The 24,605-nt window shown below is 48.6% G+C and overlaps 1 protein-coding gene across 1 annotated transcript in view; it reads right to left on the bottom strand.

The window, feature by feature from the left end:
• The window catches only part of MYH9 (myosin heavy chain 9), an 889,869-nt gene that overhangs the window by 115,853 nt on the left and 749,411 nt on the right, over nt 1-24,605 (bottom strand). Inside the window, 1 exon segment of the mRNA XM_063940322.1 lies at nt 15,825-16,037. Within this exon segment, the coding sequence (XP_063796392.1) occupies nt 15,825-16,037 (213 nt within the window).

Consider the following 24,605-nt stretch of genomic DNA (forward strand, 5'->3'; position numbering starts at 1 on the left):
GAATTTAAGTTAGATTAGGCCTTTGACAAACTAAGACAAGCCCTGAACCCATGCAGGTTCTGAGTCAGTTGGCTTTGGTTTCACAGGAGTAAATTGGGCATTTACAGAATGACCCTCACCTGTAGCTGAAGTCAATGGAGTTGAGGCAGAGAGGCTGCTAATTGATTAGCAGAGGTTCCCAAATGTCATATTGAATGCTCCCTAATGGTCCAGGTTTTTAAGCATATCCATGCTTGCCAAAGATGCTTTAATTAGTACCTAAGTCAATATGATTTCTCTAACATCCATAAGGGATACTGGGGAACATGGAGTACGATGGGGTATAGATGGGGTCCAAAGGAGCCGGTGCACTTTAAATTTCTTCAACTGGGTGTGCTGGCTCCTCCCCTCTATGCCTCCCTCCAACAGCCAGTTTAGAAAAATGTGCTCTCAGGAGTGGATGCACTCTCTGCAAGCTCCAGAGTTTTTCTTCAGTTTATTTTAAACTTTTGTTATTTTCGGTATACTGTTTAGGCAACAGTATACCTGCACCGTGGGAGTTTGGGGGGTCGCGGTTACCGGCCTCTGTAAGGCATCAGAGCCGCTTCCCCGCTGCAGGACCTCCGTCCTGAGAGGTTGTTAGTACCGCGGGGCACTGTGCCTTAGCGGTTGCAATCGCAGCACGCTGCACACCCCTAACAGTAGACTGAAGGTGAGAAGAGTGGAGAGTACAAACCGGGGACCACGCTAGGAATGTCCCCCGTTTTTTTGGTGCGGCGCAACGCGGGAACGGCGTACGGGACCATCCACCCCCCCGGGTCCCGTACGCGTCCCGCTATAGCCCCCCCCATGTACACTGGCAGCGGTAGTGAAAAACTAACATTCATGTGATGTTTTTACACAGTAAGGGGACTTTGCCAGTATAAATATCTACACAAGCTCCGGCGCCATTGCAGGGTGCGGAGATTCCTCAGAGCAGGACCAGCGGCATTTGGCGCCTTCCACTGCTTACATGCAGTTAATCTTCTCAAGTTAGTGAAGACGCTTGGGGAGGGGAGGGGGGGGTTGAGGAGGGTCGGGAACCTTCCTGGCTCAGTGCAATGAAATCTATGATGTCAGGCATGTCATCCCAGCTCACTGCTAACACAACAGCTGCAACAGGCTGTTGCTGATCTGACTGCTAAGACAGACTAGCAGCCCCCCGTCCCTGGTTCAGGGCCAACTAAGCATGGGCTGCCTGATTTGCTCTCAAAATCTGAGGAAGAGGTACAGGAGGAGGAGGAGGACTTGGATCCTATACCTGAAGATTCCACTTTGGCCCAGGGTATTGAGCCCCTCATACTGGCTATCAGGGATGTGTTAAAGCTCCCTTCAGAGGACGATGCAACACTGCAGTCGTTCTTCCTAGCGCAAAAGACTCAGTGTCACATTCCCTGATTCTCCGGAATTAGAGGACTTATTTAAGCAATCCTGGAAAAATTCTGAAAGGAAATAGGTGGTTACAAGGCAGTTTTTGCATACTTTCCCATTTACACCTAAAAGGTAGGAAATATTGGGAAGAACCCCCAGCCGTGGATGTCTCAGTCTCCCGCCTCCCAAAAAAGTCTATTTATACAGCGGCTGGCGTATCACAAAGACCTGTGATAGCAGGTTGCTGGGTGACTCATGCCATCCATACCTAGGCGACTCAAATTCAAGAGGGCTTTGCGGGGGGATATGCCACTGGTCACTACGGTGAACCTCATAAAAACACATTCAAGACACTGCGCGCGTCCTGTGTGATGCTCTTAAAGAGATAAGCTTTATTAATGCTAGGACCACTACCATGGCAGTGTCAGCGCACAGAGCTTTGTGGCTACATCAGAGGATTGCGGACGCAGATTCCAAGCGCAGCGTAGTCTCTCTCCCTTTTTCAGGGGAGTGGCTATTTGGGGGTTGAGCTAGATACATGGATTTCTAAGGTTACTGCAGGAAAATCCACGTGGGGCCCCGAGTGCTAGGCGTCCCTACCCGGGGCAGTCTACCCAGTCCTTTCGGTCTGTAGATTCCGGTCAAAAACCAGAGGTGCCTCCAATGCGGCACGAGGCACCAGAGCAAAGACACGAAGACCAGCTGCCGCTAGTACTCAGGAATCAAGCACCAGTGCAGCTTCCACTAAAACTTCAGCATGACGGTGCCCCCCCCACCCAGAGGGGATTCCGAGGTGTGAGCTCGGCTGCGTCACTTCAGCCGCATCTGGGAAAGCTCCTGCCAGGATACCTGGGTAAAGAAACTAATTTCTCAGGGCTACAAGCTGAAGTTCGACAGGGCTCCTCCCCAACGGTTTTTCAAGTAAAGCTTACCAGTTTAGGAGGAAACACGGGCTACGCTACAACTGGCCATCCTAAAGTTGGTCCAGTCCCACGTCATTGTTCCTGTGCCACTACAACAACAAAGAAAGTGTTATTACTCCAACCTGTTTGTGGTACCGAAACCGGATGGTTTGGTAAGACCCATTCTGAATCTAAAATCCTTGAACCCTTACCTAAAGGTTTTCAAGTTCAAGATGGAATCCCTGTGAGCAGTAATTGTGGGTCTGCAAGAACGGGAGTTAATGGTCTCCCTGGATATAAAGGATACTTCTCTCCATATCCCAATTTGGCCGCCCCATCAGGCTTACCTACGTTTTGCCCTGCTGAACAATCACTACCAGTCCCAGGCACTACCCTTCAGCCTGTCCACACCTCCGAGGGTCTTCACGAAGGTTATGGCGAAAATGATGTTCCAGCTCGGAGTTCAGGGGGTCAATATTGTCCCTTACCTTGATAAAAGCGAGATCCAGGGAGCTTCTACTGCTCAATATAGATCGCACTGTTCAGCTACTGTCACAACATGGGTGGATCCTCAATTTACAGAAGTCCCACCTGGAGCCTACTCAACGGCTTCTGTTCCTCGGTATGTTTCTGGATACTGCGGCTCACAAAGTGTTCCTCGTAGAGGACAAAGCACGGACACTCCAGGAGATGGTCAGACTGGTCCTAAGGCCTACTCGGATATCCGTCCATCTTTGCATAAAATTGTTGGGAAAGATGGTAGCCTCATGCAAGGCCATCCTATACAGAAGGTTCCATGCCAGTACATTTCAATTAGATCTCCTGAGCAAGTAGTCCGGATCACATCTTCAGATGCACCGGATAATATGTCTGACACCTCAGGCCAGAATCTCCCTCTCCTCTGCTGCGGGATCGGGCGATCCAGGTCCAGTCGGACAATGCCACGGCGGTGGCTTACATAAATCGTCAAGGAGGGACAAAGAGCAAAGCCTGTATGCGAAAGGTGTCAAAAATACTCCTCTGGGCAGAAAGAAACAAGGGCATTGTACGCCATCTTCATCGAGGGTGGACAACTGGGAAGCGGACTTCCTGATTTGACACAATCTCCACCCAGGGGAATGGGGTCTGCATCAACAGGTGTTTTACCAGATCGTCGACATGTGGGGTTGCCCTCAGATAGACAAGATGGCGTCTCGACTCAACAAAAAGCCGTTTTCTCAGATTCCATTGCTGCTCAAGCGAATCAGGAAGCAGGGTGTCCAGGCAATTGTCTTTATTGACTGTCTTGACAATTTCTGTATTGCGTTCAGCACTTTTGCTCTGTCCTGAACAGAAGCTGGTAAGGCTGATTTGAAAAATCGGCATGGGGAAGGTCCTGAAATTCCAATGTGTACCCTTGGGATACTATCTGAGTGAACCCAGACTTGGCTGAAAGACAGTAGACGTGCCCCCACCCGATTGTACTCCCGCAGGGGAGCCCCAGCGTCATGCTGAGGTTTTAGCATAAGTAGCTGTGACTTCTGCTCCTGCGAGCCTGATGGTGTTGTAGATTTTTTACCCCTTCCTCACCCTCTTGCTGCGAAGAAGGAGGTACCCTTTGCCTTTTTGGACTTGTTGGGCTAAAAGGATTGCATCGTATGAGAATGAAATCCTTTCCTAGGTGTAGCAGCTGCGGAAGGCAGAAATGCTGACTTGCCTGATGCAAGTGTTGAAATCATGGCATCCAGCTCGTCTCCAAAGAGGGCTTCTCCATTGTAAGGAAGCGCCTCAATGTTCTTTGATTCCGCATCAGCATTCCATTGGCGGATCCACAGCGCCCTGCAGGCTGAAATCGCCATAGCAACCCAATATCCTTCACAGCTTCAACAAAGTAACCTGCAGCATCTTTGATATGGCCGAGAGTTAGGACTATTTCATCCCTGTCAACTGTGTCTATGTTAACAAGCAAGTTGTCAGACCATTTTTCCATAGCGTTACCCAACCACGCACAAGCAATGGTGGGCCTGAGCACCGTTCCGTTAGCCGTATATATGGATTTCAGGGTTGTTTCTAATTTACTGTCAGCTAGATCTTTTAATGAGGCTGAACCAGGGGCAGGCAATACAGTTTTCTTAGACAGCCGAGAAACTGAGGTGTCTATCATTGGGGGAGTTTCCCATTTGTGCCCGTCTTCCTCAGGGAGAGGGTACGCTACACATATCCTTCTGGGAAGGGTAAAATTCTTCTCTGGGTTAGCCCAGGATTCTTCAAAGAACGCATTCAAATCCTTTGAAGGAGGAAAAGTCACAACCTGCTTTTTATTTAATTTAAAATAATCCTTTTCCTCAGGGACCAGTGTTGTTTCAGGAAACTCCGACACTTCCTTTATAGCAACTATCATACATTGTATGCTTTTGGCTAATTTGGGGGTCTACCCCTCTCAAATCCCCAGTGTCGACGTCAGAGTCTGAATCTGTCTCTATGTCCCCTTACATTATCTGGGCCAGAGACCTTTTCTGGGAACTGGATGGGACCCGAGTGGATGATATGGAGGGGTCAGTAAACAGTGCATCCTCCACAGACTGCCTCCAATATTTAGTCTGTTGTTCAGACTCAGAATTTCTTTGCAAGCATTGACATTCTTTTGCAACATTCTCGCCCACTCCGGCTCCTTCTGAGAGGAAAGGGCCACCATATTACCCTCTTGTGTACCTAAAATGGGTTCTTCCTGGGAAGAACCCTCCCCAATGTCTGACATATTGCACGCTTGTATGCCCCCCCCCCCCCCCCCCCCCATCACACAGGGGAGCTATTGGGGACAGACCCACACTAAAGTCTGTCAGAGAGACACAGAGGGATTTGCCAGTCCACACACTGCGCCTTATTGTGAATTGTGGAAATATTACCCACTTACAGCGCATATACCAATAATAGGCCCAAAGACCTAATTATAATTAACACTCTCTGCCCCTTCTATAACACCCTGTACTTGTATTAGTGTTGTCATGAGGAGAAACAGCGTTCAGGAGCTTCACACTGGAGTTTCTGCAGGAGAAAATGGCACCCAGTGAGTGTTCTAGCAAGTCTGAGGAGAAGCCCCGCCCTTCAGCCTCAGCAATGTAATATTTATACTGGCTGGGGATAACACATCAGCGGCTGTACATGTATGTATCCTTTTCGCCAGTGAGAGTAAGGTTTTAAAACATGCTCTCAGAGTGCCCCCCCCCCCCTTGTGCCGAGACACATGGCGCGAAGCGTCACGCGTGTACCTGTATTCCGCCAACAATGACCGGAGGATCCCCTCTCTGCAGGACTCCAGTAAAATACTCACCAGCCTTCAGACTTCTGGCTCTGTTAGGGGGTGGCGGCAGTGCTGTGGGAGTGAACGCTGGCCAGGATTGGGCTGTGTTCAGTACCCTTCAGGAGCTAATGGTGTCCTGTCAGCGGAAGCAGAACTATTAACTAATTGAGAAGTTGGTTCCTACTTCCCCCCCCTAAGTCCCACGAAGCAGGGAAGCTGTTGCCAGCAACTTCCCTGTAAAATAAAAAACCTAAGAAAGTATTTTTCCAGGAAAGCTCTGTAGAGCTCCACTAGTGTGCATCCAGTCTCCTGGGCACATTTTCTAAACTGAGGTCTGGAGGAGGGGCATAGAGGGAGGAGCCGATTCACACTGCTGAAAAGTCTTAAAGTGCTGAAGGCTCCTGCGGAACAGTCTTTACCCCATGGTACTAAAATGGACCCCAGCATCCTCTAGGATGTAAGAGAAACACTGGTTTAGCATGCTGCTCATGGCTTCGTGCGTGTGCTCTCCCCCAGGGAAGCCAACACGGAGACCCAGCACAATGGCAGTGGGCCATACGGGACAGTCCAACACACTTGCACCCACGAAAAAGGTGAGTGTGCACACTTGTCCCTGAGACGAGGTGGTCTCAGTGAGAATTAAGTGCCAGCAGAGGGAAGCCGCTCAGTTCCCCACCGCTGCGGCTGAAGCATGGCGAGCCACACAAAGCTTTCGACAGCCGCCGCACTCCACGCTGTCCGCCACTACTAGTAGTGCACAGTGTTTCCTAATGAAACAGCCCGATTCTCACTATGTGACAGGGGCTAGGTCGGCATTGCAAGCACATAATGACTGTTTGCGATACTGACTATGTGCAATTTTGGCTAAGTGTCTCTTCTATAGAGATAGTCAAAATTTACTTGCCTGCACAGTCTATCTAGGCTTGCGATGCCGTCCGCGCATCGGGATCGCAAGGTGACTTTCACCTTGCGATCTGCACTAACTTTTCTTATGATTGTGACTATATAGTCAAAATTGTAAGAAAATATCTCACCATGTGTACACACCATAAGAAGCAGGGCTACAACAGCAGCAGCCCCAAGAAACATGCCCAACTCTGGAGGGCACTTTAACCACACTGTCCTGTTGGGAGCCGTTACACGAAGGAACTTAGGCTTAAAGGCATAGTTTTCCTTTAAGTGCCAGCTCCTACTGCACACCAGCAATCCCAATGTCCAGTGTCCGCCAGCAGCAATATAAGAGAAAAAGGTCCTCTCTGTGAAGGAATGCAGTAGTGTGAGGTAAAATGGCTCTCCGATGTCTCATTGTAGGAGAAGAGAGGAGCATTTGGCGAGTAGCCTAGGACAGGTGACGCGCCAAAGGGTGAGGGAGAAGGCAGTAGAATAAATGCTCCTCCCCCTCTGACTAATCTCCGGGACTTGCTGCTAAGTTAGTTTAGCACCTCTATTGCAATCTACAGTATTTCCCTGGTGGTCCAGAAAGAACCAGTGCCCCACTGCCTGCCTTCTCCCACTTGCGGTAATCAGCAGCTGCTTCCTTGGCTCCCAGCAGTGCTGGGAGCCTCATATCTTGTCCCTGTGATCTGGCCACAGCTGGCTCCATCTGTGTGCTGCAGGAGCTGGCCAGTGACCCCTACGTGTCAGATGCTGGGAATCGCTGGAGCAGTCAGTGGATGTGTTTAGGATGCTGTACCTGCTGACCTCTGTGTAAAAGTAAGAAGAAAAAAACAAAGAAAAGAAAAACCCCCAGCCCCAAAAAAAACTGTGCTCAGCTGGTTTGGCACCAAGAGAAAAACTGGCTTCTGTAAGCAGGGGGAGGGGTATAGGGGAGGATGAGTTTGTGCTGTCTGCAAGACGTTATTCGACGCCCAGGATGCTCAATTATACAAATGGGTCCAGTGTCACCCATGGATGAATGAGAGAGGATTTTTCAAGTACAGATGTAGCCTCTCTCATCGTTGCTGCAGTCACGTTAAATAGCCCTTCTGGTCATGCCTAGTCGTGAGCGTGATTACACTTTTACTAATACTGTGCAGGACCATATCTAGGCATTTGCAGCATGTATTCCATTAGAGATACTAGTCCATGACAAGATGGCATCACACAGTTGCTGCAGTTTATTTTAGAGCTACTTTCATGTTGTGTATTTCACATTCCACCATATGCCAGAGGCTTCCTGTTCAGTTGAGATTTGATTATGTGAACAAGATGCACAAGCAGCTCACACATACAAGGCAAACCAAGCTAACCAGCTTGAACACTCAGCAACAGCTGAACAACAGTACTTAACCAAGTAACTACACAGTACTAAACCAATAACAAAGCAGTACTGAACCAAGTAACCACTGCAGGATAACGAAGCGCTGGGCGGGCGCCCAGCATCCTCTACGGACTACGAGAAAAGGATTTACCGGCAGGTAATTAAAATCTTATTTTCTCTTATGTCCTAGAGGATGCTGGGGTCCACATTAGTACCATGGGGATCTACCAAAACTCCCAGAACTGGAGGGAGAGCGCGGAGGCTCCTGCAGAACAGATTGACCAAACTTCAGGTCCTCAGAGGCCAAAGTATCGAATTTGTAGAACTTGGCAAACGTGTTCGACCCAGACCAAGTAACCCTTGTTTTCCAGATGAGGTGCACTGGAACAATGATAGTTGACCTTTCCAATTTTTTAATGGCTTCCTGTAGGATAGCCCTTTCCGTCAGCAAAGCTGGTAAGCCTGATTTGAAGAATCTTTGAGGTGGGAGCTCTTGAAACTCCAGTCTGCACCCCTGGGACACATCATGTACCCAGGGATCCAGGCCGGATGACACCCAGATGTGACTGAAACGTCCGAGTCTCGCTCCCACCTGCTCGTTCTCCAGGCTGTGAAGTCCACCATCATGCTGAGGATTTTGTGTTAACAGAGGCAGGCTTCTGTTCCTGGGAACCTGCGGGTGCAGGTCTTTTGGATTTTGCTTGACCACCTCTGAAGAAGGTGGCAGGAGGCTTGGACTTTTAGCTTTTGCGGTCCGAAAGGGCTGCATTGTGGACGTAGAAAAAGGTTTCTTTGTTGTCTGAGTGGCTGAGGGAAGAAAGGTTGACTAACCAGCGGTTGCCGTGGAGAGCCATGCATCCAATGCTTCCTCAAATAGAGCCTGACCTGTGAACGGTAGGTTCTCCACACTTATCCTGGATTCTGCGTCTGCCGACCATTGGCGCAGCCAGAGTCCCCTGCATGCCGAGACAGCCGTGGAATACGTCCTTGCATTCAGACGACCCAGGTCCTTCATGGCCTCCACCATGAAACCCGCATAATCCTGTATGTTACATAAAAACAATTCAATGTCACTTCTACCCATATAATCTAATTCCTCTAGTAATGTGCCCGACCACTTTACTATGGCTTCAGAAATCCATGCACAGGCAATAGTGGGTCTTAACGCCATGCCAGAAGCAGTGTATATACATTTGAGAATAGTTTCAATCTTGCAGTCTGCCGGCTCTTTCAAAGCGGTAGACCCATGGACAGGTAACTCCACTTTCTTAGACAGTCTAGATACAGAAGCGTCAACTATAGGCGGGTTATCCCACTTTTTCCTATCGTCCTCAGGGAAAGGAAAGGCAACGAGAACCCTTTGCAGGATCTGGAATTTTTCTCTGGGTTTTCCAAGGATTTCTCAAATAATGCGTTTAATTCTTTAGACGCAGGGAAGGTCAGGGAGGCTTTCTTATAGTCTGTAAAGTAAGCCTACTCAACCTGCTCAGGTGGTTTGTCAGTAATGTGTAACACATCCCTAATGGCCTCAACCATGAGCTGCAAGGGAAGCCTCACACCCCCCCCCCCCCCCCCACATATCCACATAACCGTCTGCCGTGTCAGAGTCGGTATCCGTGTCGACCTGCATAATCAGTGCAAGTGCACGTTTCTTTGGGTATATACTAGGGGATTTTGAGGTAGTGGGAACAAAACCTCAACAGATTTCTTTAAAACCTGTGTTTCAGTCTCATTATGCGCTATGCTAATAGAAATCTGGGATATCATGCCCTTAATAGAAGCCACCCACTGTGGTTCGGATTCGGAAGGCTGAGACGCAATATTACATTCCGGAGTACATGGAATTGATTCCTCAGGCGAAGAGACATACTCTTCAGCACAAGATCCAGAGTCCCTGGACATAGTAATGCGAGATTTGCATACACACACAGGAAAATATCGGACACAGTTCCCCCAAGTACCTTGAGAGATAGACAAAGTTAAAGGAGCCAGCACACACAGCGCCCCAGTAGACAGTTATGGAATAAATGTCTGGCGCTGACTGTGCACCCTTAATAGACTACACAGTTATAAATACACTCTCCCCCATCCCTTCTATAACCCCCTGGTACCGCACAGGATGACTGGAGTTATGTGGCGGGTCAGCGCTCCCGTCAGCGTCTGTGTGATGTTCTGCAGGGAGAAAATGGCGCTGGAGAGCTGCTGGATCCGCTCTGCGAAGCTCCGCCACCGAAAATGGAACCTCTTCCCGCACTTAACATTCTTTATACTGGCCTAAAGTATCATTTCTAGCAGCGGCGCAGTGACCAGTGTAAGGGTACTGCGCTGGCACAGGGCGCCCATCACAGCGCCGCACTGCAGTACCGCTGAGCCTGCTGAGCGCAGCTTCAGTAATGCGCTCCCACCATTCACGCTGGCTCCCCGCTTGTCGGGACGCCGCTCTGGCTCTGTTAGGGGGTGGCGGTATGCTGCGGGAGTAAGCGGTCGCCTCAGGGGCTAACGATCATCACCCTCAGGAGCTTCATGTCCTGTCAGCGGAGATAGTGGCCAATAACCTCAGAGGGTTGGACACTACTCTCCCTCCCTAAGTCCCACGAAGCATAGGGGCTGTTGCCAGCAGCCTCCCTGTGCCTAAATCTAACAAAAATAATAAAACTTGAAAAACTCCTGTGGAGCTCTCCTAGCTGTGACCGGCTCCACCGGGCACATTTTCTAAACGGAGTGTGCTAGGAGGGGCATAGAGGGAGGAGACCGCCCACACAATTAAACTCCTAAAGTGCCCATGGCTACCAAGGGACCAGTCTATACACCATGGTACTAATGTGGACCCCAGCATCCTCTAGGACGTAAGAGAAAAAGCCTTAAGTGTAAGCCACTTAAGGTCCACTGACTCAAGAGGTTCAAACGGAGACTCTTGTAAGGCATCCAGAACAACCAACAAATCCCAAGGAGCCACAGGAGGAACATAGGGTGTTTTATGGATTCAACCTCCCTAAGTGTGGGTATGAACGTCAGGCAGAGTCGCAATTTTTCTCTGAAACCATACCGACAAGGCTGAAATATGAACCTTGAGGGGGGCCAGACGGAGGTCTAAGTCCAGGCCCTGTTGCAGAAAGCCAAAACATTGGCAGTACTGAACTTGTATGCATCATAATTCTTAGCCGCACACCAGGTGAAGTAAGAATTCCAGACCCTATAATAAATCCGAGCAGATGCCGGTTTACAGGCTTTCAACATAGTTTGAATACCCGCCTCAGAATATTCTTTGGCCCTCAGAACTGAAGCTTCAAGATCAATGCCGTCAAAGCCAGTCAGGCCAGATCCTGGTAGACACAAGGGCCCTAAACGAGGAGGTCTGGGCGTTGCGGAAGTAGAAGAGGACGCTCTATCGAGAGACCCTGCAGGTCTGAGAACCAATGCCGTCTGGGCCACGCTGGAGCGATTAGTAGTAGTAATCCCCTCCTTCTTGCTTGAACTTCCTTACTACCCTGGGCAGGAGTGACACCGGAGGGAACACATAGGGCAGCCGAAAGTTCCACGGAATTGCCAGCATGTCCACGAATGCTGCTTGAGAATCCCTTGTCCTTGCTCCGAAGACCGGAACCTTGCGATTGTGTCGAGACGCCATCAGGTCCACATCTGGTAGACCCCAATTATCCACTAGAAGTTGAAAGACTTCTGGATGAAGGCTCCATTCTTCGGCATGTACGTCCTGACGACTGAGGAAGTCCGCTTCCAAGTTGAGGACGCCCGGAATGAACACTGCCGATATGGCTGGCAGATGGTGTTCCGCCCATAGAAGAATCTTTGACACTTCCATCATTGCCATGTAACTTCGAGTGCCGCCTTGATGATTTATTTATGCCACAGTGGTGGCGTTGTCCGATTGTACTTGAATAGGCCTGTTCTGTACTAGTGTTAGGGTCAGTTGCAGAGCATTGAACACTGCCCTCAACTCCAGAATGTTTATCGGAAGGAGAGATTCCTCCCTGGTCCACCGACCCTGAAGAGATTGTTGCTCCAACACCGCGCCCCAACCCCGCAGACTGGCATCCGTTATTTGGAGGACCCAGTTGGAGATCCAGAAGGGACGACCCCCTACTCAAGCGTTGGTCCTGTAGCCACCAGGTCAGTGACCGGCGAACCTCCGGAGTCCATTAGATCATGCGAGCCCTGATCTGGTGAGGCAGGCCGTCCCACTTGGAAGGGATTAACCTCTGCAGAGGGCGGGAATGAAATTGAGCGTACTCTACCATGTCGAAAGCCGACACCATGAGGCCTAGTACTTGCATCGCCGAGTGTATTGACACACGTGAGCGAGATAGGAAGCCTCTTATCTTCACCTGAAGTTTCAGGACCTTCTCCGGAGACGAGAACAACCGTTGGTTGTGTGTGTACAATAATGCCCCCAGGTGCACCATGCTCTGAGCATGGACCAGTGAGGATTTCTTCCAGTTGATGAGCCATCCGTGGGCTTGCAGGAATTGGATCGTCCATTCCAGGAGAACCTCCGGGGAGTTTGCCAGGAACAACAAGTCGTCCAGATACAGCAGGATCCCGATACCCTGAGGGCGGAGCAGGGCCGTCATAGCAGTCATGACCTTGGTGAAGATTTACGGAGCCGTGGTCAGTCCAAAAGGTAAGGTCTGGAAATTATAATGTTGGTTGCCAATAGCAAACCGCAGGTATTGTTGATGCGACATGGCAATAGGTACAGTATATGTAGGCAAGCATCCTGTATGTCCAGGGATACCATTTAGTCCAGGGGCTTTCAAGGCCAGAACAAAAGAGCGAAGAGTTTCCATATGGAATTTGGAAACCTTCACAAATTTTTTCAAAGACTTTAGGTTGAGAATGGGCCGGGAGGAACCATTCAGTTTCGGAACTAGGAACAATGTTGAATAGTACCCCCTGCCTCTCTGAGCCAGAGGCACCGGCACTATCACTCCAGTGTCCAGGAGGGATTGTACCATGAAATGGAGAGTTTCTGCTTTCCCCGGATCGGAAGGGATAGTTGTCGAGGAAAACTGGCGAGTGGGACGTTTCTTGAAAGAGATGGCATATCCGTGAGTGACGACTTCCCTTACCCAGGCATCTGAAGTGGTCTGTAACCATACCTGGGCAAACCGTAGCAGTCGGTCTCCTACCCTGGGGTCCCCCAGTGGGAGGCCCGTCCCATCATGCAGCAGGGTTGTCTGGTTTGGAAGCAGGCTGACTGGCAGCCCAGGCACGTTTAGGTTTGGGCTTAGAGGTTTTGGAAGTGCAAGCCCGTTTTGGGTACGCCTGACCCATTGCTTTACTTGGAGTTTGAAAGGAACGAAAGGTGGTACTCTTAGCCTTCGGAGCCGAAGGATTAGTACTCGGCAGAGATGCAGTTTTAGCAGATTCTAAGTTCGCAACAATCTTGTTCAGATCTTCCACAAAAAGGATCTCTCCCTTAAAAGGGATAACCTCCAAGGTCTTTTTAGAGTCCAGATCCACAGGCCAGGACCGCAACCACAGAATCCAGCGAGCCAGAATGGACGTAGTAGACGCTTTGACCGCCAGGACACCAGCATCAGAGGCTGCCTCCTGAATATAATGAGAGGCTGTGATAATATATGAAAGACACTGTCTAGCATTACCAGAAAAATTAGAAGGTAGCTCCGCTTCAACTTCTTGAACCCAGGCTTGAATAGCTTTTGCAGCACAAGAAGCCGCTATAGTGGGTCTATGCACAGCACCTGCAAGAGTGTAAACAGACTTCAAGCAACCCTCCACACGCTTATCAGTCTGTTCCTTCAGAGAGGTGACGTTAGTGACAGGCAGAGTAGATGACACCACCAGACGCGCGGCAAGCGAGTCCACTGGCGGCGGTGTTTCCCAATTTTTACTTAACTCTGCAGCGAGGGGATAACGAGCTAGCATCTTCTTAGACAGGGAGAATTTATTTCCTGGAGACTCCCAGCATTCCTGACGCATGTCAACTAAATGGTCAGAATGGGGTAAAACTAATTTAGTGACCTTCTGACGCTTGAGCTTATCGGGTTTCTTAGACGTATCTGGAGGTTCAGATTCATCATCAATCTGAAGAATCAGTTTGATAGCCTCCAAGAGGTCAGGAACATCCACCTGTGAAATAGATTCCCCATCAGAAGCATTTGCATCAGTGTCTGAGGGGTATATGCCATCTTCATCGGATGAAGTATCCGAGACATGCGTGGATTGTGAGGAAGAAATAGCCCGCTTAGATGACCCTTTGGTCCTAGAAGGGTGAGGGTTAGGTTTGTGTTTAACCAAAGACTGGTTTAATTGCTGTAACTGAGTTGACAAGAGTATCTGCCCATGGCAGATTAACTGCAGGGACAATATGTGGCTGCAATGGCACAGGAGATCCCACAGGGGGCGTAAGTCTCGTTACTAGCAAAGTTAGTAGATTAGAAAAAGCAGCCCAAAGTCGGTCTTGGTGTGCCACCGGTGCTGCAGACTGACTGAGGGGTACTGGACCCCCGGTATCTGGACCCTCAGCTGGAATATTTTCCTCAGGTGTATCCACGGCGTCAGCACTGCATTACGCAGGATCAGCCCCCCCCCCCCCCACCCTCTGTGTAGCAGACATTCTTTGGAAACGTAGCCTTAGGGCGTAACAGTACAATATAGCCAGACAAAGTACCAGACAAAAAACCCCTGTGGAGTGGGACTGCAAATGCAAAGCACAAACAGAGGATTTAAGTGACCCTAATGCACTCAGCTCCCTTCAGGGTACAGAATATAGGGATAGCAATATGTGTGAGATACACTGAATAGGAACCACACAGCAGCTATTGGCGCACACAGTCACATGTACAATGCAGAAATTATTACAAACAATAAAACTGCACTGAACTAGCAATACTAAGTAAAGTTATGTATGCATGCAGCTAACAATGCACAGTAAATACTGGATGTATATATATCACAGGACACATACTAAATATCCCTGTAGTTATGCACTTGTTCTTAACTAACTGTCTAACCAGGACGCGGGAGTATACAGCACCGCAACCACAACAGGAAGCCTCTGGAATGTGGTGAAATGTGAAATACACAACATGAATGTAGCTCTAAAACAGGAGTGGGGGGAACCTTTTTTCTACCAAGGGCCATTTGCATATTTATAAAATCCTTCGGGGGCCCTACAAAAATCATCAACTTAAAAATCACCCTCCCTCCCCCCAGTAGTTATGCCCCTTAGAGGTACCCACGCGCCTTCGTGGAAGTGGCCAATTAAAATGGGACATGATACACATGCCCCCACAGAGCCAGATACACAAATGCCCCCACAGAGCCAGATACACAAATGCCCCCACAGAGCCAGATACACTAATGACCCCACAGAGCCAGACCGCTCACCGCTGCTGCAGCTCCGTCCGGCGGTGGCATGTATCAGCTGTCGGGTCAGGGCAGGGAGGAGAGCGTGGCTATGTCAGGCTGTGGCGACGTGTAGGACCTCACACCAGCCGCCGGTTCATGAGCCAATCAGAGCTCGCGGACAGGCAGTGGCGGCTCCTGACTGGCTGCCAAGCAGTCAGCTCTGATTGGCTCACGAGCCGATGGCTGGTTTGAGATCCTACCCGCTGCAGTCTGATATAGTAGCTGCGCTCTCCTCCGTGCCCTGATATACGAGACACGCCGCCGGACTGAGTGGCAGCGTGTCTTGCTGACAAACAAGCGGGTGGGCCGGAACAAAACAGGTTTGCGGGCCGTATAAGGCCCGCGGGCCGGAGGTTCCCCACCCCTGCTCTAAAATAAACGGTCATGGACCAGTATCTCTAATAGAATACATGCTGCAAAATTCAGGTTATTCTGTGGCTAGATATCGTCCTACACAGTATTAGAAAAAGTGTACTTAATTAAGTGGCCATTGAGTGCATTATTTATCATAAAACATGGGATACAAGGTTACATATACCAGGGAGCACTGTTGTCAAACATTATGTACAATAATGTAGTGACCACAAACGAAAAAACCCACCTGTCTGACAAGTTGCTTCTTCTTGTCTTCACTCTGCTCATCACGTCCTTGGAGATCCCGCTCAAACTGTGCCTTAATTGCTTGTAGGTTGACTTCCAATCGTAGCTTAGCATCTTCTGTGGCTTGTAACTCATCCTCAAGTTCCTCCAACTGAGTTTTCATCTCTTCCACTTGTTGTTCTAAGGCTCTCTTAGACTTCTCTAGTTCATGTACCTGTAGACAGAGTGGAATGTTAATGTATCAAAGTTGAAAATAATCGTTATGGTAGACTTACCGTTGATAACTATTTCTCTAAAGTCCACAGGATCCACAGGATAACATTGGGATATGAGGTAGCGACAGCGGATTGGCATCAAATGATCAAAGCTCTCGGCCTCCCAGAATGCAACGGGCCCATCCCTATAGCCCCACCTCCTGGCTTAGGCAAATCAGTTGTTTTCCAAAGCTCAAGGCAGGAGCATCATAGACAGTCCTAATCAGGCAAGAAGAACACACATGCACACCCTTCCGTACAAGAAGGAAGAGGTTAGTAAGTGAAAGGATCCTCAAATCAGGTGCATCAGGGTGGGATCCCTGTGGACTTAGGAGAAATAGAGTTATCAACGGGAAGTCTACCATAACTATTAATTCTGCTTCAAGGTCCACAGATTATCCACAGGATAATGAAAAACGAGGAGGATGGTTCAAAAAGCGCAACCCTCCTATGCAGCCTATGTCAGGTTCTAGGTCTCCCAGAGACCAACGAATTATATTGTAGCAGTGAAAAAGTACCTAATTATGGGCGCTGGAGTGTTTAAAATTAAGTTTTTTTATTATACATAAAATGGTTTAAAAAAAAAAAAAAAAAAAAAAAAGAGTCCAATGGTGATACACCAAATAATACAAAGGTAAAACAATTGCATATAGGGCCAGAAGTGATCTTACCCAATTATAGGAGATGGAGCCACAGGTGGTAAGGCAGTGTGTGATCCGGAAAATACACACCACTGGGCTCCAAGGCTTCTAAAAGGGCAGTCAAAAGGTGACTGAAAGGACCACCAGTGACTGCCCTTTTAGAAGCCTTGGAGCCCAGCGGTGTGTATTTTCCAGATCACACGCTGCCTTACCACCGATTCTTTACAAAAACAGAATATCTCCAGTAAAAGGCAAAAGGTCGAATTGCCGCAAATGTCGAAAAACGGGGCATTTTCGACAAAAAAAAACAACCACCTGTCGAATTAGATTCGACAATGCAACACAGCACTTTTCGACAAAAAAAATGACGTTTCAGATTCGACTTTTTGCAATTCCACATTTGTCAAATTCGACATGTCTGCAATGGTAAAAATGCGGTTTTTCAACAAAAGTATACTCGATTGAAGAATGTCGATTCGACAACAGTGCTTTGACAGTCATTTCGTCAATTTCATTCCGCCTCATTTTGCTATCTTGATGTAATAACATTTTTTAAAAACATGTTTCTTTTTGGTGTTTTTTTTTGGATTACTTTGGTATGAGAGGAAGAGGAGGAAACACATAGACCGACTGGAACACCCACGGTGTTACCAGTGCGTCCACAGCTATCGCCTGAGGGTCCCTGGACCTGGCGCAATATCTTTTTAGCTTTTTGTTGAGACGGGACACCATCATGTCTACCTGTGGCAGTTCCCATCGATTTGCAATCTGCGTGAAGACTTATTGATGAAGTCCCCACTCTCCCGGGTGGAGGTCGTGTCTGCTGAGGAAGTCTGCTTCCCAGTTGTCCACTCCCGGAATGAACACTGCTGACAGTGCTAGTACGTGATTCTCCGCCCACCGAAGAATCCTGGTGGCTTCTGCCATTGCCACCCTGCTTCTTGTGCCGCCCTGGCGGTTTACATGGGCCACTGCCGTGATGTTGTCTGACTGAATCAGCACCGGTTGGTTTCGAAGCAGAGGCTCCACTTGACTCAGGGCGTTGTATATGGCCCTTAGTTCCAGGATATTGATGTGCAGACAAGTCTCCTGACTTGACCACAACCCTTGGAAGTTTCTTCCTTGAGTGACTGCCCCCCACCCTCGGAGACTCGCATCCGTGGTCACCGGGACCCAGGCCTGTATGCCGAATCTGCGGCCCTCGAGGAGGTGAGCACCTTGTAGCCACCACAGAAGAGACACCCTGGCTCTGGGGGACAGGGTGATCATCCGATGCATCTGAAGATGCGATCCGGACCACTTGTCCAGCAGATCCCACTGAAAGATCCTCGCATGGAACCTGCCGAAGGAAATGGCTTCGTAAGACGCCACCATCTTTCCCAGGACTCGCGTGCAGTGATGCACCGACACCTGTTTTGGCCTTAGGAGGTCTCTGACCAGAGACACGAGCTCCTGAGCCTTCTCCTCCGGGAGAAACACCTTCTTCTGGTCTGTGTCCAGAATCATGCCCAGGAAGGGCAGACGCGTCGCAGGAATCAGCTGCGACTTTGGAATGTTCAGAATCCAGCCGTGCTGACGCAACACTTCCTGAGAGTGTGCTACACTGATCAGCAACTGCTCCCTGGACCTCGCCTTTATGAGGAGATCGTCCAAGTATGGGATAATTGTAACCCCTTGCTTCCGAAGGAGCACCATCATCTCCGCCATCACTTTGGTAAAAACTCTCGGTGCCGTGGACAGGCCAAACGTCAACGTCTGGAATTGGTAATGACAGTCCCGTACCACAAACCTGAGGTACTCCTGATGAGGCGGATAAATGGGGACATGCAAGTAAGCATCCTTGATGTCCAGAGACACCATAAAATCCCCTTCCTCCAGGCTTGCAATGACCGCTCTGAGCGATTCCATTTTGAACTTGAATTTCTTCAGATAAAAGTTCAGGGATTTTAAACTTAAAATGGGCCTGACCGAACCGTCCGGTTTCGGTACCACAAACATAGTGGAATAGTAGCCCCTTCCCCGTTGAAGGGGGGGGGGGGGGGGGGGGGGGGGGGGGGACACCTCTACGACCACTTTTTGGAGAAAAAGTTTGTGAATTGCCTCCACCACTATCTCCCTTTCCATGGGGGAAGCTGGTAGGGCCGATTTTAGGTAACGGTGAGGGGGCATCTCCTCGAATTCCAGCTTGTATCCCTGAGACACAAATTTGTATAGCCCAAGGATCCACCTGTGAGCGAACCCACTGGTGGCTGAAATGTCGGAGACGCGCCCCCACAGCTCCCGGCTCCGCCTGTGGAGCCCCAGCGTCATGCAGTGGATTTAGTGGAAGCCGGGGAAGACTTTTGTTCCTGGGAACTAGCTCTACCCCTGCATCTGGCAAGAAAAGACGCACCTCTGACCTTCTTGCTCCTCTGAGAACGAAAGGACTGCATTTGGTAATACGGTGCTTTCTTAGGTTGTGGAAGGACATAAGGCAAGAAATTTGACTTCCCAGCCGTAGCTGTGGAAACTAGGTCCGAGAGACCGTCCCCAAACAATTCCTCACCCTTATAAGGTAAAACCTCCATGTGTTTTTTAGAGTCGGTATCCCCTGTCCATTGCAGAGTCCATAAGACCCTTCTGGCCGAAATGGACATAGCGTTAACTCTAGAGCCCAGCAGGCAAATGTCCCTCTGGGCATCCCGCATATATAGGACCGCGTCCTTGATATGTGCCAGGGTCAGTAGAACAGTGTCCCTGTCTAGGGTATCTAACTCCTCAGACAGAGAATCCGTCCATGCAGTTACCGCACTACACATCCAGGCCGAAGCAATTGCTGGCCTCAGTAGTGTGCCAGAATGTATATAAACTGACTTCAGGATAGCTTCCTGCTTTCTATCCGCAGGATCCTTTAGGGCGGCCGTATCCTGAGACGGCAGGGCCACCTTCTTAGATAAGCGTGTCAACGCCTTGTCTACCCTAGGGGAGGATTCCCAGCGTAACCTGTCCGTTGGCAGGAAAGGATACGCCATAAGTAATCTCTTGGAAACTATCACCTTCCTGTCAGGGGAATCCCACGCTTTTTCACATAATTCATTTAATTCATGTGAGGGGGGAAAAGTCACTTCATGCTTTTTCTCGCCATACATATAAATCCTCTTGTCAGGGACAGGATTTTCCTCAGAAATGTGTAATACATACTTCATAGCTACAATCATGTAGCGGATGGCCTTAGTCATTTTAGGCTGCAACTTTGCCTCATCGTCGTCGACACTGGAGTCAGATTCCGTGTCGACATCTGTGTCAACTATCTGGGATAGTGTGCGCTTTTGGGACCCTGACGGCCTCTGCGCTGTAGGATCAGGCATGGGCTGAGACCCTGCCTGTCCCCCCGGTTACAGTTTTATCCAATCTGTTATGCAAGGAGTTTACATTATCATTTAACACCTTCCACATATCCATCCAATCAGGTGTCAGCACCGACACCACACTCAGCTGCACTTGTTCTGCCTCCACGTATCCTTCCTCATCAAACATGTCGACACAGGCGTACCGACACAGCACACACAGAGGGAATGCTCTAACTGAGGACAGGACCCCACAAAGGCTTTTGGGGAGACAGAGAGAGAGTATGCCAGCACACACCCCAGCGCTATATAACCCAGGGATTACACTGTAACTTAGTGTTTACCCTGTAGCTGCTGTTAATATATATACTGCGCCTAAATTTACGTGCCCCTCCTCTCTTTTTTACCCTCTATTGCACCTGTATACTGCAGGGGAGAGCCTGGGGAGCGTCCTTCCAGCGGAGCTGTGAAGAGAAAATGGCGCTGGTGTGCTGAGGAAGAAGGCCCCGCCCCCTCAGCGGCGGGCTTCTGTCCCGCTTTAATGTGTAAAAAATGGCGGGGGCTCTGGCATATATACAGTCCCAGACTGTATATATGTCTCTTTTTGCCAAAAAAGGTACTTAATTGCTGCCCAGGGCGCCCCCCCCTGCGCCCTACAGTGACCGGAGTGTGCGGTGTGCTGTGGGAGCAATGGCGCACAGCTGCAGTGCTGTGCGCTACCTTAAGTGAACACAGGAGTCTTCAGCCGCCGATTTCGATGTCTTCATGCTTCTGTTCTTCTGGCTCTGCGAGGGGGACGGCGGCGCGGCTCCGGGAACGGACGATCAAAGTTAGGTACCTGTGTTCGATCCCTCTGGAGCTAATGGTGTCCAGTAGCCTAAGAAGCGCTACCTAGCTGCCGTGAGTAGGTTTGCTTCTCTCCCCTCAGTCCCTCGTAGCAGAGAGTCTGTTGCCAGCAGAAGCTCTCTGAAAACAAAAAACCTAACAAAATACTTTCTAATCTAGCAAGCTCAGGAGAGCCCACTAGGAGCACCCAGCTCGGCCGGGCACAGATTCTAACTGAGGTCTGGAGGAGGGGCATAGAGGGAGGAGCCAGTGCACACCAGATAGTACTAAATCTTTCTTTAGAGTGCCCAGTCTCCAGCGGAGTCCACTATTCCCCATGGTCCTTACGGAGTCACCAGCATCCACTAGGACGTTAGAGAAATAAATAGTAAGACTATAAAAATAAAATAATAAAAAAATAAAAAAAAGCTTATGGCTGCTAAAAACCAGTAGCCCACTGACCCGGCCCCTGCGGCACCAAACAAAAAACTGAATTGCCTGAGCCAGGAGGCGGAGATATAGGGACGGGCCTGTTGCGTTCTGGGAGGCCGAGAGCTTTGATAGTTTGGTGCCAATCCGCTTTCGCTACCTCATATCCCGATGTTATCCTGTGGAAAACCTGTGGACCCTGCAGGAGAAATGCCATTTTAGTTAAATTACTGGGATATACATAATTGTTTCTCATGCACTGTAATACACTTTTCAAGCATTAGTGCCTGGAGAATAATTTGAAGGATGTCCTTACTATAATAGCTCCTAAAGAGCTGCATTGTTCTACAGCCAGTTGTTACCAACAGTGCACAGATGTGTAATTTCAAGCATATTGTGTATATGCCCCACCCCTCAATGTACAGATGTGTACTCATACATCTTGCTTCAATACGCCACGCAGTGGGAGATACAGTTGTGCTCATAAGTTTACATACCCTAGCAGAATTTGTGATTTTCTGGCCATGGTTAATGGTTGGGTGAAGCTATTTATTGTCAAACAACTGTGTTTACTCTTTTTAAATCATAATGACAACAGAAACTACCCAAATGACCCTGATCAAAAGTTTACATACCCTGGAGATTTTGGCCTGATAACATGAACACAAGTTGACACAAACGGGTTTGAATGGCTACTAAAGGTAACCATCCTCACCTGTGATCTGTTTGCTTGTAATCAGTGTGTGTGTATAAAAGGTCAGTGAGTTTCTGGACTCCTGAAAGACCCTTGCATCTTTCATCCAGTGCTGCACTGATGTGTCTGGATTCAGAGTCATGGGGAAAGCAAAATAATTGTCAAAGGATCTGCGGGAAAAGGTTATTGAATGGTATGAAACAGGAAAGGGATATAAGATATCCAAGCAATTGAGAATGCCAATCAGCAGTGTTCAAACTCTAATTAAGAAGTGGAAAATGAGGGATTCTGTGGAAACCAAATCAGGTCAGGTAGACCAACAAAAATTTCAGCCACAACTGCAAGGAAAATTGTTCGGGATGCAAAGAAAAATCCACAAATAACTTCAGCTGACATATAGGACTCTCTGAAAAAAAGTAGTGTGGTTGTTTCAAGATGCACAATAAGGAGGCATTTGAAGAAAAATGGGCTGCACAGTCGAGTCGCCAGAAGAAAGCCATTACTACGCAAATGCCACAAAGCATCCCGCTTACAATACTCCAAACAGCACAGAGACAAGCCTCAAAACTTATGGAACAAAGTCATTTGGAGTGATGAGACCAAAACTGAACTTTTTGGCCACAACCATAAATGTTACATTTGGAGAGGAGTCAACAAGGCCTATGATGAAAGGTACACCATTCCTACTGTGAAACACGGAGGTGGATCGCTGATGTTTGGGGATGTGTGAGCTCCAAAGGCACTGGAAACTTGGTCAAAATTGATGGCAAGATGAATGCAGCATGTTATCAGAAAATACTGGAGGAAAATTTGCACTCATCGGCCCGGAAGCTGCACATGGGATGTACTTGGACATTCCAACATGACAATGATCCAAAACACAAGGCCAAGTCGACCTGTCATTGGCTACAGCAGAATAAAGTAAAGGTTCTGGAGTGGCCATCTCAGTCTCCTGACCTCAATATCATTGAGCCACTCTGGGTAGATCTCAAATGTGCAGTTCATGCAAGACAGCCCAAGAATTTACAGGAACTGGAAGCTTTTTGCCAAGAAGAATGGGCAGCTTTACCATCTGAGAAAATAAAGAGCCTCATCCACAACTACCACAAAAGACTTCAAGCTGTCATTGATGTTAAAGGGGGCAATACACGTTATTAAGAACTGGGGTATGTAAACTTTTGATCAGGGTCATTTGGGTAGTTTCTGTTGTCATTATGATTTAAAAAGAGTAAACACAGTTGTTTGACAATAAATGGCTACACCCAACCACTAACCATGAGTGAAAGAAAAGTTTGTGAGTTATCATTCATATTCTCTGACAAATGGCCAGAAAATCACAAATTCTGCTAGGGTATGTAAACTTATGAGCACAACTGTACCTGGCGTGAATGAGCAGACAGGTCCTGTTCAACTGTTAGTGTCAGGTGTCTTCTTTGCATCGCTATGTTAACAAGCACAAGCAAACTCTGCTGATTAAAAGGATATGTGGCATGCCTATATTGTGTGCGACCGCACCTGTATCTGCATACGAAATGCTATGTTAGTGTTTCTAGAAAAACACTGTTGCATAGCATATTGTATGCAGATACAGCCGCAGCTGCACACAGAATTTAGACATGCGGCATAAATTTTAATCAGCAAAGGCTGCTTGTGCGTCTTATTAGCATTATTTTGTGAATAAGAAGCATTTTATGGAAAAAGTTGCATGAAAAGACGCTCAGCACTACTGTCACACACTAGAAGGGCTGTTTGAAGTGCAGGGAGGCTACACACATCAAGTGGCCACATTTGTATCTGCAGATTCTGTCTTACATAGCTACTGAGGTTGAAAAAATAAGATTTTACTCACCGGTAAATCTATTTCTCGTAGTCCGTAGTGGATGCTGGGAACTCCGTAAGGACCATGGGGAATAGCGGCTCCGCAGGAGACTGGGCACAACTAAAGAAAGCTTTAGGACTACCTGGTGTGCACTGGCTCCTCCCTCTATGACCATCCTCCAGACCTCAGTTAGGATACTGTGCCCGGAAGAGCTGACACAATAAGGAAAGGATTTGGAATCCCGGGGAAGACTCATACCAGCCACACCAATCACACCGTATAACTCGTGATATTATACCCAGTTAACAGTATGAAATATAACTGAGCCTCACTAACAGATGGCTCATAACAATAACCCTCTAGTTAGGCAATAACTATTTACAAGTATTGCAGACAATCCGCACGTGGGATGGGCGCCCAGCATCCACTACGGACTACGAGAAATAGATTTACTGGTGAGTAAAATCTTATTTTCTCTGACGTCCTAGTGGATGCTGGGAACTCCGTAAGGACCATGGGGATTATACCAAAGCTCCCAAACGGGCGGGAGAGTGCGGATGACTCTGCAGCACCGAATGAGCAAACTCAAGGTCCTCCTCAGCCAGGGTATCAAACTTGTAGACTCTTGCAAAAATGTTTGAACCCGACCAAGTAACAGCTCGGCAAGTTGTAAAGCCGAGACCCCCTCGGGCAGCCGCCCAAGAAGAGCCCACTTTCCTCGTGGAATGGACCTTTACAGATTTAGGGTGCGGCAGTCCAGCCGCAGAATGTGCAAGTTGAATCGTGCTACAGAT

This window comes from Pseudophryne corroboree, chromosome 9 (genome assembly GCF_028390025.1).
Source record: "Pseudophryne corroboree isolate aPseCor3 chromosome 9, aPseCor3.hap2, whole genome shotgun sequence".
NCBI classification, from domain to species: Eukaryota; Metazoa; Chordata; class Amphibia; order Anura; family Myobatrachidae; genus Pseudophryne; species Pseudophryne corroboree.